At 37.1% G+C, this 13,780-nt stretch overlaps 1 protein-coding gene across 14 annotated transcripts in view; it reads left to right on the forward strand.

Moving 5' to 3' along the window:
• Positions 1–13,780, forward strand: part of LOC141730099 (N(6)-adenine-specific methyltransferase METTL4-like) — a 52,612-nt gene that overhangs the window by 3,415 nt on the left and 35,417 nt on the right. For all 14 annotated transcript variants that reach the window (XR_012581551.1, XR_012581548.1, XR_012581547.1 and 11 more), the window contains exons 4-8: positions 2,480–2,846; positions 4,953–5,022; positions 6,844–7,018; positions 7,230–7,336; positions 7,949–8,037. Coding sequence is in view for 2 of the 14 variants with exons in the window: in XM_074546735.1 (XP_074402836.1) it covers positions 2,480–2,846; positions 4,953–5,022; positions 6,844–7,018; positions 7,230–7,336; positions 7,949–8,037 (808 nt within the window). In the remaining 12 variants the exon portion in view is untranslated. The remainder of the gene's footprint in view (positions 1–2,479; positions 2,847–4,952; positions 5,023–6,843; positions 7,019–7,229; positions 7,337–7,948; positions 8,038–13,780) is intronic.

The raw sequence follows: 13,780 nt of genomic DNA on the forward strand, positions 1-13,780 counted from the left end.
CTTTCCCAAATAGTAATGTGAACCTGAACTAGGAACTACACTTGCTTTCTTTCCTTTGACAAAAGTTTAATCATATTGGGCTTTTTGCTTAAATCTGTTCTGCCTGAACTACATTTAGATGACTATGCTTTTTTCTTTTATATAGCAACAGTCTTGTAGTAAACATGTGTGTGTGTAAACTTGCTTATACAGTGTAGAGGTCCTGTGATTATGTTTTTGAATAAGCTGTGCATGTGCAGAATCACCTTAAAGGAGAAAACTTTGAAGTTCAGCATCAACATGATTATGAAAACACAAAGGCTAAAAAATCATTCAACAATAGAAATAAGGAAAGAAATTAAAAAAAGAAGTTTGATTCCTTGGAGGTATGTGTAACTTTGGTGATATTTGGTGAATATGTGGAAGATACAGAGTTCGGAAAAATCAGTGACTCCAGTTAGCCTCTTGTATCATTCACAGATTAGAAAGTATTGGGTTTTTACTAAATTTGTGTTATTAAAGGTTATACCTCTGCAAGTTAAGGCAGATTATTTTGACACTTATTTATATCTGTAGACTCATCAAAAATAAATCCAAACAACCGCAATTTTTTGTTTTTGCAAGTGAATCTATGAATTTCAGGTGTTGAATCCATGTATGAATTTCAGTCAGTGTCAATATAGGGAAGAGTACAAAATACGCTAAACTCCTTCAGCAGCCATTTGTTAAATCTCCTGCTTTGATTGCTTCATATTCAAGACTTTGTCCATCTGTAAATTAACACATGCATGTAAGAAGGTATAATTTCTGAAGATATGTTTATTAATTCTGTTGAAGCAATATGAGCTTTTTTTATCACAAACCTAGGTACTAAAAATTTATAACTCTGTACTGTCTGATATCTAGAGGTGGCGTTATTAAATTATAAAAAAAAATCTTTTTCTTCCTCTTCCACTAATCTGGGAATTGTAATAAAGTGCATTTTGTAAAGCCCTCTTGTAATCTTGAAGATTCTGTAATCAGAAGCTTTTGAAACCACAGTATAATGGCTTTTTACAGGGGCTTTAATAAAGCCCCTGTAACTGACAATGGACAAATGGATAAACCCACCTCACTGACAATCAAAACTCATAAAGGCTCCATGATTTGGAATAAAATGGGTCTCTAAATTTTGTGAAGCGGAGGTGCTGACTCCCCAGTAGGTGAATGACAGTGTAAATACATCCAAGACTTGTGTCATCCTGGACTGACTAACAGGCTATTTGAGATGTTTGCCACTTAGAAAAGTTGCAAAAATTGAGTTCTGATACTTTAATTTGATTTACTGATGGTACTTCTGTATGACTGTAAAATGCATAAACTGTTGTTTTATGAAGTGAATTGAAATGTGGAAAATTACTGATTTTTAGATCCCAGTATACATTTTAATTAAAAAGATGTTCATGGGCACAGTAACTTGAAATTAAATTAGAATTTTAAATTAAACTTCAGATAATTGCTTTGAAATTTGTGTTTGGTTGAAACAATGATATTCCACATCTGTTGTCTGAAATGTTTTATTCAGTAGTTTATCACTCTTTCTTTCTCCAGTTTTCTGCTTGGTAGCTGGACAGCTAATGCACAGTTGATGGAGTTGGGAGTGCTGCAAATGAAAAATAAACCTAAGACTTCTAAAAAGCCCCAGAGTTAACATATTGAATGCTAAAGCTAGATCTGTTGCCCAAATGTCTGCACCCAGATGCAGCTGCTTTGTCCTTTCCAGCCTGGTCAGGATAGGTCGGAAAACATCAAATATTCTCATTTTGGGTTTAGCATGAGGGTAATGTTGACTGCAACAATTGAAACATTAGCGTGTTAAGCCGTGCTTACCCTGAGTCAAGGAGTTTTCAGTTTCCTGTGCTCTGCCAATGAGCAGGTGCACAAAGGAAGCTGGGAGGGAACACAGCCAGGACAGATGCCCCGAACTGGCCAGAGGGATATTCCATAGGATATAGGATATCGTGCTCACTATATAAACAATAGGAGTTGGCCAGGAGCCATGGATTTGCTACTTAGGGATGGGCTGGACATCAGTCAGTAGGTGTTCTTACTGTGCATCAGTTGTGTCTTTTGGGCATTACTTCTGTCTCACTCCCACTTTTCAATAATAAAAGTAATGATAATAATTTTTTAGTTTCAGTTTTTAAACTGATCTTACAGTAGCCCATGAGGTTTGCTTTTTTTCCTTGGATTCTTCTCCCCACCAGGGACTGGGAGGCATGTGGTGTAAGCAAATGGCTGTGTGGTACTTGGTTGCCAGCTGGGGTTAGACCAAGACGCCTTATTATAAAACCTTTGTAGCTTTTGAGCCAATGATCTCAGTAATTGGCAAGGATACTTTTCCCTGCCTGCAGAGTGAAAATGTTTTGATTTCAGTTGTATTCCCTGGTCAAACAGACACTTGAAAGATCTTTTCTTTTTTCCTTTTTTTTTTATTTTTTTTTTTTTTGTCACCATACAGGTCAGGAAGCTCATTTGGGAAGGGACTTTGGATTTAGTCCAAGAGGGACTCAAAAGTGGTTTTCTTCACCGTATGACTGCAAAACTCAGTTGCAGGAAGAATAATGTTCCTCAGCACATTGTCTGTGGGTTGGCTGAACTATGTGAAATGGCAAAGCAGTTTCCAGCTGTGAATGAAAGTGACCATCAAGCTGTATGTGTGCTAGAGGAGGAAACCTCCAGTGCAGAGCAGGACCTGCTTTCGTATGTTGTGGAAAACAGCTCAAACTGTGCAAAGATTATTGTGTTAATGGGGCAGAAATACTTGGTGCCACCAAGAAGCAGTTTCCTCTTATCTGATATTTCATGTTTACAGCCCCTGCTGAACTGTAAGTATCTTTAGGTGGTTTTCTCCTGCCCAAGAAGGGCAGTTAATGTCAAGATGACTCAGTGAACAGATTTTAGCTATAGCATTACGCTCATAGCAAATGCTGCTGCAGGCTTTCAAGGTGATATTTCTAACTTTGTGCAAATAGGTAAGGACTTTCAAAGGAATGTTGAAGGTTGGCTAGGAAATCATGTTATGAGGGGATTATTTGTCTCCAGGAGGCTCCTTTAAAAGTCTCAGCCAAAATGCAGCAGTTTGTGAGCGTGTTCTGAGCAGCTATCAGCTTAGAAGGCATGGAAACGTTGAATTGAAACTAGCTGTGCTGCTGGGTCCCTGTCCCACAGGATAAGCCTTTAGCATAGGTAGGTCCATGCTGCTGCTGAAGTGGTGATGCTGCTGTCTTGATTTTTAGCTAGATTAGTCCATGGCGGGGGGATGAGGTAGTGCACCATAAAGCTAATGTTCACTTACAGACTCATCCTGTTCAGTGGCAGGGTCTTTTTAGATTGGAATAAACAGGTCGTGGAACAAAACCCAGTATCCCCCAGGGAGGGTAACAGTTTGAGAGGCTGTTGCACCCAGCTGGAAGGCAAGACCACCAGTAGCAAGCATGACTTGTCTTTTCAGCTTCTGTGTTTCACAGCTGAGGGTATTGGCTTATGTAAAAATCAGCAACAGGGAAATGAGGGGATTTTGGAATAATCAAGTTCTCTGTAAAAGTAGATCAAAAGCTATCCAAGGCACTATCCCCAGCCCTAAGCTGACAGCATGCATAAGTCTTCAGTGCCATTCCAGTAGCTTTCAAATTGACCTTCATTATTATTACTATTATTTTTGTCACTATCAGTCATAGCTAGGATTTACCAGACAGTCTTACAGGAAAGATGTTGCCTGTGAGCAAGAGCTGGGCATTACTGCTCTTCCCTCTAATCAGTAATTTTAGATTTTTTTTAATTGCACATGAGAAGAGAGGAAGCATATGTAATTTAGATGCTATGATTTTTTAATTTTGTTTTTTATTGAGAAGATAATCAGGAAGTAGAATCTTGCTATCTAAATAATAATTTTGCATTTGAAGTCCAAAATCTAGCTAGGAAGCTGTTTTCATCTGTAGGAAAGAAAGAAGATTATTATCATTCTGCTACCACTCTCCACAGTGGAGCATATAAGATTCTCCAAAGAGTTACAGAGCAGTCCAAGAAATCTGAGCAAATGCTTTTGAAATAAGCAACAGTGAATGTTAACATAATGCCCTGACTGTAGACTTTTTTCCTGAGTAAATCTGCTGTCCATTTTAATTGTTATTTTTCATCTTCCCTTTCACCTGCCAAAATAGAAGTAATTCTTGCTGGTCAGTCCACTGTGAGGATAACACCTCCAGTGTTAAATGAATAATGTGTAGTAATCACATTTCATGAACATCAAATACTAAGCTGTTGTTCTTGCTGTCAGACTAAATGAAAGAACAAAGATGTTCTCTGGAGAATTAAAATTGGGGAGTTCTGTTTTTTTGTGCATGTGTTCTGTATCTTTTATCCTCCAGCTAAAGTAAACTCAGCTTCTCCCATGAAAACTCTATCGGTTCTTTTACTCTTCATTGATTCTCATTTCATACACTATCTGTCTCTCTTTACCTCCAGTAGTGCAAAACAGTTTTCTAGAGCTGGCTTGAAGCTCTGCATGTCTCTGTTGGCCTGATAAAAGATCAAACAGGACAGGAATCTTGCATTCAGGGCTGTAGCTTTTCACTCAGCTGGATGCCTTATTGCATAACTTCTGTTGGGAAACTTTGAAAAAATTTTACTTTTGAGACTTGCACTCTGCTATCCTTTCTTTCCCTGAAAGTCCTAAAGATACTCAAACTTTCTTAGAGGGATCTGACACAGACCACATAAAAGTCTTTTCCTTAGGTAATCAGCCAAAAAATACTGAATTTTATGGATATGATTATCTGAATTAACACAAGCATGTCAAAAGTCTTTTAACTTCTTATTTGAAAAGAACAGAAGAAATTTGCAGTTTTGCTATATATCTGTTTTAACTCATAGATTTTTTTTAAAGCTACTTTACTGATTTTTCTTTTTTTTTTTTTAATTTCACTTGCCAGACAAGAAAAAATATGATGTAATTGTGATTGATCCACCATGGGAGAACAAGTCTGTTAAAAGGAGTAACAGGTATGTTTTTTAGTAAAATCAACCAAACTTTGTCATCGTAGATTACAGAGGGTAATTAACATTTTAATATATTGATCCAATCCAGGACCACTGTGAGACTGTAGCTCAAACTTGTAAATATTTTCACACATGCTTACCTTCAAATCTATGGACTGCCTTAGGTATTTCACTGAAATGTGTTGGATACTTGGCATACAAGATATTTGCAAGAGTAGATCTTGAATTATCTAGCTGGTGAGAGAATGTTAGCTCTTTACAAAGAAAGTATGGATTCAGCTGTTCTGTACAGCCCAGATCATGCACATATTAGTTTGTAATTAATAAGGTTTCTTCAGTGGACATAAAGCTAGATAAATATGTAAGTATTTCCAGGACTGAAATCTTGCTAGGAAGTTGGAGTGTGTTTTTATTTAATTTGAGGTGTAACTTAAGCTTGAGTCTAATGTTTAGAAAAACATGATAATGCAGCAGTGAAATCTTCTAGTGCAATAGGAGCTCTGAGTACTGTAGTTTATGAAGTTATTAACTTAATTTTTTATGGGCTTCCTCCACTGCTGAGTAACATCATGTTTATGCTAGTGGAGTCCTCTTATTACCATGGAATTGTATCTCTTTGAAAGAAGGGTGGACAGGAAATATGGTCTTACAACTTTCTAGAATAAAGTTTGCCGTGGCTTTTGATCTTGTTATGAAGACATAACATTTGAAGATGTAGGGACGGATGTGTAGGCTGTCCTTTGAAAGCCCTTCAGAAACCTCTCTAAACTCTCATTCAAATGAGACATTTCTCATTCAGAAGTGTCTTTCTTGAGTATATAAGGTACTCAGAGAATAATTGTAGTTATGAGCATAAGTTAGTCACCAAGATCCTTTCTCCCTTATGAAATAAAGGCAAAAAATGGAGGAGCCATCACTGCTCATAATTATCTTGTTGGCAGCTAGTCATTGTGAAGCATTTCTCATCTAGGTGAATACTTTCTCCTCTAGACAGTCCAGGAGGTATTTGGATTTTATCCTTGTTTGCTGTTTCTCACTGTAGCATTGTGTAGGGTCCTGGCTACCCACATGGTGGCTGCCAATTTTCATTAGGCAGTGTGCCAATATTTTTGGTGCTGCAGTGTGTAGGTTCCACGAGCTGCAGTTTATTGATAGTGTAGAATTGCATCATGAAAAAAAAATGGTAGAACAGGACAGGATCTGGAAAGCATCCTGGATTCACCAATGTAGCATTCAGTTAGTTCAGAAAAGTGCAGAATGGTTTTGAATAACCTAGAAAACTTCCACCATGGCTGATAATTAAAAAAAATGAACAACTTGTGAAAATAATTGGAGAAGTTGTTATCTCTAATGACCTGTTCTGTTGCCATTCAAATTAGTGTGACTCACTTGTCATTTTCATTCAGAAGAGAGTTTATTATGAGAAATGAATAGCATTACATTGCCTAAGAAGCTGTTCACTAAATAGCTTTGTTCTGGCACAAGGATGAGAATATTGAGTTACATCTGATAGTTCTTAAATGAAAAGAAACATGGGCTCCTAAACTTAAGAGTCACAACTAATAGTGCTTTATTTCAAGGCATAGTGAAAGTACATAGTTCAAGGTTCTGCTCAGCAAAACTTATGTTCATACACTAATGATTTTATATCAAATCTCTCGGAATTGTCCACTGGGTGTCAGTCTTGAACTATTTTTATGACTTAGATTGTCAGGAGATGATTCTTGAAGTGAGTGGTCTGTGTAATTTTTTTATCCATTTGTTTTGCTTTGAAAGTTTTATGGTTGGTATATGCTAATTTGCTTTCTTACTTTATTGGCACAGGTACAGCTACTTGTCTTCATGGCAAATCAAGCAGATTCCTGTACCAGCACTAGCTGCTCCAAATTGTCTTGTAGTCATGTGGGTGACTAACAGACAGAAGCACTTACGTTTTGTTAAGGATGAACTTTATCCTCACTGGTCAGTGAAAACACTTGCTGAGTGGCACTGGGTAAAAGTAAGTTCTTTATTTTGTTGCTTTCTTGGAGACTGAGAAGACTTGCACTATGACACTTTGTGTTCTTCTCATTTGTCTATTTACTACCATTTACGTCGCTATTTGAAAGCTGTGATATCATCAATATCCTTCTTTTTTTAAAGGAAAAGGTCTTGGGAAAATATGGGATATTAAAATTTTCTGCTGTATATTTTTAACTCTTTTGTGTCAGATTACTACAGCTGGAGAATTTGTGTTGCCTTTGGATTCTTTGCACAAAAAACCCTATGAAGTTCTCATATTGGGGAGAGTTCAGGCAGATGTAAAGGAAGCCTTAAGGTATGTCAGGATATTTATGGTAAATGTCTTTTTTTTTTTTCAGCTGCTAGGATTCCCTTTGTATGTATCACTAACTCATAATGCAATATAATGTCCCAAAATCTCTTGGCTGATTGTGAACCTAAAGATAGCCTTATTAGCTTTGGAGTAAGGGAGTGCCTTAGTGAGACTAAAGAAGGGAACCCCTGTGTGTTCCTGCATCTGCTCTCTTGGGAAACTCTTGGACAAAAGCCTTGTGGACAGGGCTTCCTTTGCTGACAGGTTCTCTTGGACCACGAGCCCTTGGCACAGGCTGATGCCATTTTGGGGATGCTGCTGTTGTTCCATACATACTGACATAAAAGACTGCATTGTTTGTTCTCAGTGGCTTTGCATGGCTATTGTAAACCATGTTTTGTCCAAAGCCTCAATGATTTCATAATTTGTTTCATAAGTTGTTTTATGTATTATGTCTGAGCAACATTTAATTTCCCTTGGACTTTGAAGTTTGTGAATGAACATTCTGTGTGTTATCTCCCATCTGAAATAACTCTGCAAGAGCTGTAGCATCACATTGGGTAACATTCATTCATTCATTCTCACATTTCTTTTCTTTTCTGATTTATATGACAGGAAATCTGAAGGTGTTCTTCCAATTCCAGAGCATCAGTTAATTGTCAGCATACCCTGCAGTCTGCATTCACATAAACCTCCTCTTGCTGGTATGTTTTGGTTTTTATGCCTAATGTTTCTGTAGCACAGTGATCTTGGATGCCTCATTATGGGATGTACCTAGAAATGCCTTAATTTCCCATCTGTCAAGCAATTTTACTCAACAGAACTTGTGGTTCCTCTTAAAGTGTTCTGAAGCACCTCATCCTGAGAGAAAATTAATGTGAAAAGCAGAACTTCAAGTAGTACTGTGCGAACATTTTGGGTAGACGTAGAAAAAATATTGCATTTTTCAAAATTTATCTTTTAAATGCTGCAGAAACAGTTTTACAGATACTTCATATATGAAGTCGTGACAAATGACCTAAAGTACCTTGTGTGGGAGAGAACTTTGGGAGTACATAAAACAGGAAAGCAGAAACCTGTTTCTTTATTATGTCATCCTGAAATAAATGTTTACATATCTGCATGAATTGATTATATGCCTACAGTGCAATTATGCCTTTAAATCCAAAAACTTAACTATTTTAAGACTGCTAACAAGAGGCAAAAAATAAGGTATGCCTTGCTTGTTTCTGAGGAGTTGTATTTCGCTCACTGAAGTTGTGTTTTGCTCACTGAAATTGATGCAGTAATTCCAGCCAGCCAGTTAGTGTGGGTATAAATTAAACTTTTTAGAGTTGGTACAAAGAATTGTTCTAGAGCACTTTGACTAATTTAGTCAATAGGAAGTGGTACTTCTTTCATCATTACAGCACCTTAGAACTTTCCGAGGCTGTGGTAAGAAATATATTTAAAATCTCACCCAAAATCGATTTAATCCTCCACCAAGGGGGAAGCTCGCAATGAGTCTGCAAATATTCCAGGTGTTTTGTATTCACATCAGAAAGGCAAGTAGAAGAAATGTTTAATGCTCTTGGAGAGGAGAGGTGTCACACTTTGCTTCACTGATATGCTTTTCTTTTTCTCTTCCCAAGGGGTAGAACTACTTTTGATCTGAGCAATTGTTGTATCTCCAGGGATGTTCTAGCATCTGTGTTTGGGGGCTTGCATTTATTAAATTACCATATATATATATGTATACATACACACACACCTGTTAAAAAAACTAGTAGAAAGGACATACTTTGGTTAGCTAAAAATGGAAGAAACAGAAGGGCAGTTCTAGAAGGATCTTTGTGCCATCCTGAAGCCACATCTCCAAGAATTAGGGCTACAGCAGGGTGTATATGTGTTGATTTAAGCTAATGAACAGTGGGGTGGTTATTTATGAGGCTGTCACTAGGGTCTCTTTAGCAAGCCAATATTTATCAGCAAACTTGGACACAAACAGGAGACTTGTGAGGCATCCAAGGGTGCAAACCAGCAGTTTGGATGTATTATGGAAAATTTTAGTGCAACAATGGTCCTCGGAGCAATTATTTTGTAGGGCAGATCTAGAAACCATATTGGAGAATACGTTATAAATTATAACCCTGAGTGGAATTTGAAGGAAACTGTCTTTCCTAATTTTTGGGTGTATTCCTTGAGTCTTCAGTTGAGTAATGGGATTTGATAACATTGGGCAGCATTTGTATTTCTCTTTGAAAAAATGAACTTGCTTGGAGCAATATGAATAGTTTAAAAAGTTTTTGTGAAAATCCACGTATATCCTACAGGTTTTTTGGCAGGTCTATGCAGAATATGGTTATGTAATGAAAAGGTAGACAGTAAAGCAAAAGCTGATTGCTGATGCTTTAACTTTTGTGCTGTACAAGGTGTTGCTTTCACGACCAGGCAATAATCTCAAGCAGCCAGTAGAGAGCAGCTGAGCTACATCCTAGAGGGGTTCAGAAGAAATTTGAACAGAAGCAGGGATTTGGCAAGGGGGGAGAAGGACACTTGATGAGTCAGACACATTCTTTATGCTTTGTTTTAGTAGTAACAAAGCCAAAAATATTAGTATTTACTGATGCTGTCTGGCACTTTGTTTCTTATTACAACAATAAAGGTTGTATGTTGGTACATATGTAGCCACTTAATGACTGATTATAAGAGTTTATCTCTCTGGGGGAAAAGAAAGATGTAAATTAAAGTAAGCCATCAAAAAGAGATGTTTGTGTTCCTACAGTGCATTTAACCATGAAATTGCAACTGTAGGGGTTTTGGTGATGCATGTGCTGTGTTCAATGCTTAGAGCTCTAATATGTCATTGTAAATGTACTTAAGCTGCTTTATGCAAATGTGTTAAAATCAAATTTTATTACTCCAGGTTTTGATTCAAATAACAGCAGGTTTTCTTCCTAATTAAATTCAATGGTGCTCTTAGAGAGCACAAAAGATACTCTGTTACAGATATGTATGAAGTTCTACATAACTTCACATCACCTTTTTTCCTTTTCCTGTATTACAGATTGTTCTTGTTATAGCCATTGCTCTTCCAGTTTTTAAGTATATGCATTTATTGTCAGAAAATAATGCTGTTGTGTAGGAGTTTGCCTAAAAGCAGTGGAATTAATTCTTGGCTATGTTCTAGCCAATTTGCATATATTCAGCAGAACTGTGCAATGAGGAGTCATGGGAGGTCCCTCCTCCTGTAGCAATGATGGTTTATTAGGCCATGTTATAAAGGTTTGCTTGGAACTAAAAGAAGTAAATGCCTTTTGTTTCCTTATAGGCCTTGTGAGCCCTTGCTGTAAGACTAATTGATTGTTGCATCAGCATCTAGATTTAACTTGAAGTTCAGGAAAGACGGAGTGCTGTAATGCCATCTTTGAGCTGGATTTCAGATCATTTTCTGGTCCAGGGTTTAGACAAATTGGGCAATAAGGACCTCTATGTCGCAAACTCTTTTGAAGGGTTATTTTAAACTGAAATAACTTGTGCTTTGTGCTTTGCAAGGCTCACTGATCAGGCAGTGAAAAAGCAGACGCTTATTTTCACTTTATATATCCAATTTATCAATGCAGAACTTGCTTTTTAGGCAGTGGAAGTTCAAAAAATGTTGCTTGTTTCAAAGATAATTCTTTAGCTCATTTAAACAATTTTCTGAGCATGCATCTTCAATATGTGTCTGGGATTAGGAATGTGCAGGTGTGTCAAGTCTCCTGCCTGGCCACTGGATTATGCTTTGGAATGAAATGGGTTTTCTGGAGCTGTTGTGTCTGCCAGCTACCTTTGTGCTCGCTTCACGTGTCCTAGGGCATTAGGTGCTCAAGTACCTGAGCTGCTGTCTTGGTGTTTGTGACACCTGCAAATGATAAAGAACAGGCTGTTTATAATCTATTTAACCTGTTTCCTGTCAGTGGTATCTGTAAGTGGATAGAAGTAATTGTGTTCTGGGTTTTGTTTTTCAATCTATTCCTGTGGTAGAAAAACTCAATACTTAATTTTTCTACTGATGGAACTCCTCTAAGCTGTTTTCAGAGGAAAAACCCCAAGGGTTTGCTTGAGGGCTGCAGATCAGATCCATGTGTGTTAAGATAGTCTACTGGTGATACAAAGGTCTAACAAAGAAGACATAATTTGGGACTTGAACACTGATTTTTCCTATTTGAAGGAAACCAATGTAATGAGATTTTAAGCCAGCAAAATTCAGCTCTTTTGATATGGTAATTTCGTTGCAGTGCAAGTTACTGCCTGATGTGATTATGTAAATGCCTACAACCTAGCAATGAAGAATCATACTATAATGTGATCTCAAATTATATGTAATGTGTCTGGTTTTTTTAAAAAGCCCTCGAAGTTTAAAAAGATGTTGTCTCTGCCAGAAGGAGAGAGGGAGATTCCTGCGACTTCCTTTTTAAATTCTAGAACCAAATTGATAGAAAGACTGGCACACTTTTCCTGCTTCTGTTGAACTGATTGGTTTCTTGGCTACCCCTTTTTTGCTTTCTGGTGAGCCAGTCTTTGAGATTGGTTGATATGTGCTTTTCAAATTTGTTCTTTTAGGCATGAAAGTTTTTGGTGACTTCTGAAACTGCTTTGGATTACTGAACCCAATGCTATGAAGATTATTTTTAACTTATGAATTTTAAGATCTACCACCTCTCTGAGCAATCTGTTTAGTGTTTCAGCACCCTCATTGTAAACAATTGTTTCCTTATATCTGGTCTGAATTGATCCTATTTTCATTTAAAACCTTTATCCCCTGTCGTATTGCTGCAGGCCCCGCTAAAATAAGCTTGTTGCCTTCTTTCTTATAGCCCCTATTTAAGCATTGAAAATCCACAATCAGGTCTTCCTGAAGCCTTCTCATCTTCAGGATGAGCAACCCCAACTCTCAGCTTGTCCTCCTAGGGGAGGTGCTTTGGCCCTCTGATCAAATTGTCAGCAAATTATGCCCAAGAAATTCTTATCTTAATGGAGCTGTGAAAAGAACAATAAAATTTACCACTTTTTTATTATGATGTGTTTGCAAAATGATATTAAGCAACTACTCATAAGTGGTGTCTAATTAGATGAACACCCACGACACCAAACAGTGTGTGAGTTTTCTGTCAGAATGTACATTTTCCTCTAAACTTCCCAGACTCTTCTCTGTAAATGCTAGATTTGTTTAAACATTTTATCTTGCCTCTAAAAGAAGCAGGTTTTTGGAATAAGATTCCTTCTGGTAGCAGTATTTTTTAGATTAAAAGCTGCCTTGATGATAGCCCATCTGAGACATTCATGTGACATTTGTTAAAGATTGGGAGAAGGCGAATAGATTTTTACACCATGCCAAAATACAAAAAAGCCTGGAAACACCCATTAACAATATTTACAGAAAAGTTTTTAATACAGTGGAGCTTTGGAAGAAGTGATCACGTAGGTAGGAAATGCACCTTGGGTTGGCTAACACTAGAAAGTGAAGCGGGTGCTCATCTTTCTGCAACAGGAGCAATCTATGGCCTGACCAGCTGGGGTCTCACATAGGGCATCTGTGACTGGCAAACTTGATGCAAAAAGTCAGTACTTGGATTGCACCAAAAAATTTCCTCTCATACTTCAGTGTATGTTGACTGGATGTGTTTTTGCTTTATGCAGTGATCATATCTGAAGAGGCTGAGTGAAGCAGCAAAATGTTGGCCTTATGAGCTGTATTTTTAAGTGACAGATACGCAGAAATCACTAGCAGATCTGATCTAAAAATGACCAAAGTATTCTTTGGAAAGGGTCATGTTTCCATACTTTTTCTTCTTTTATCTTCAGCAGCAAAACACAAAACTTAACATGCAGTTTTTAGTATAGATAAGTTTTTCAGTCTTTCTGCCTTCTCTGTGTTGGGGGCTCCTTAACCCTTTGCTTTTCTCATGTTTTTGTAGCCATTTCATGAAACGTAGTTAAGGAGTTCCTCAAACCAGCCACAGACTAAATGGTTCTATATGACAAGTAACACATTTAACAATAAACTCTTTACTATAATACTTTTCAAGCAAAATGCAAGATCTTTTTCTATCTCCAAGAATACCAGTGATCAGTGACACAGTTGATGTTAATGACAGACGTCTTTATATTTGGATTTAGGCAGCAAAAATCCCCAACTATAAAAGAAATATGAGATTTATGTTACTGAATAGCAGTAACAGTTATAGAAATATCTCTTCTGGTGCCAGGTTGATATTGGGGAAAAAAATAGTTCCTGCATTTTTTTAGCCCTTTTAGTGCTGTACTTATTTAACTGGTATTACTTTTAACTTTTGATAATAGTATTACTTTTTACTTTTGATAATGTTTTCATTACAAAAATACTTTTATCCCCTTTAAGGTACAGAGGAAAAGAGAGTGTGCTCTTAATTAAGGAAAGGGTTTATGTATTTATTTATTTATATA

This window comes from Zonotrichia albicollis, chromosome 9 (genome assembly GCF_047830755.1).
Source record: "Zonotrichia albicollis isolate bZonAlb1 chromosome 9, bZonAlb1.hap1, whole genome shotgun sequence".
Lineage (NCBI taxonomy): Eukaryota > Metazoa > Chordata > Aves > Passeriformes > Passerellidae > Zonotrichia > Zonotrichia albicollis.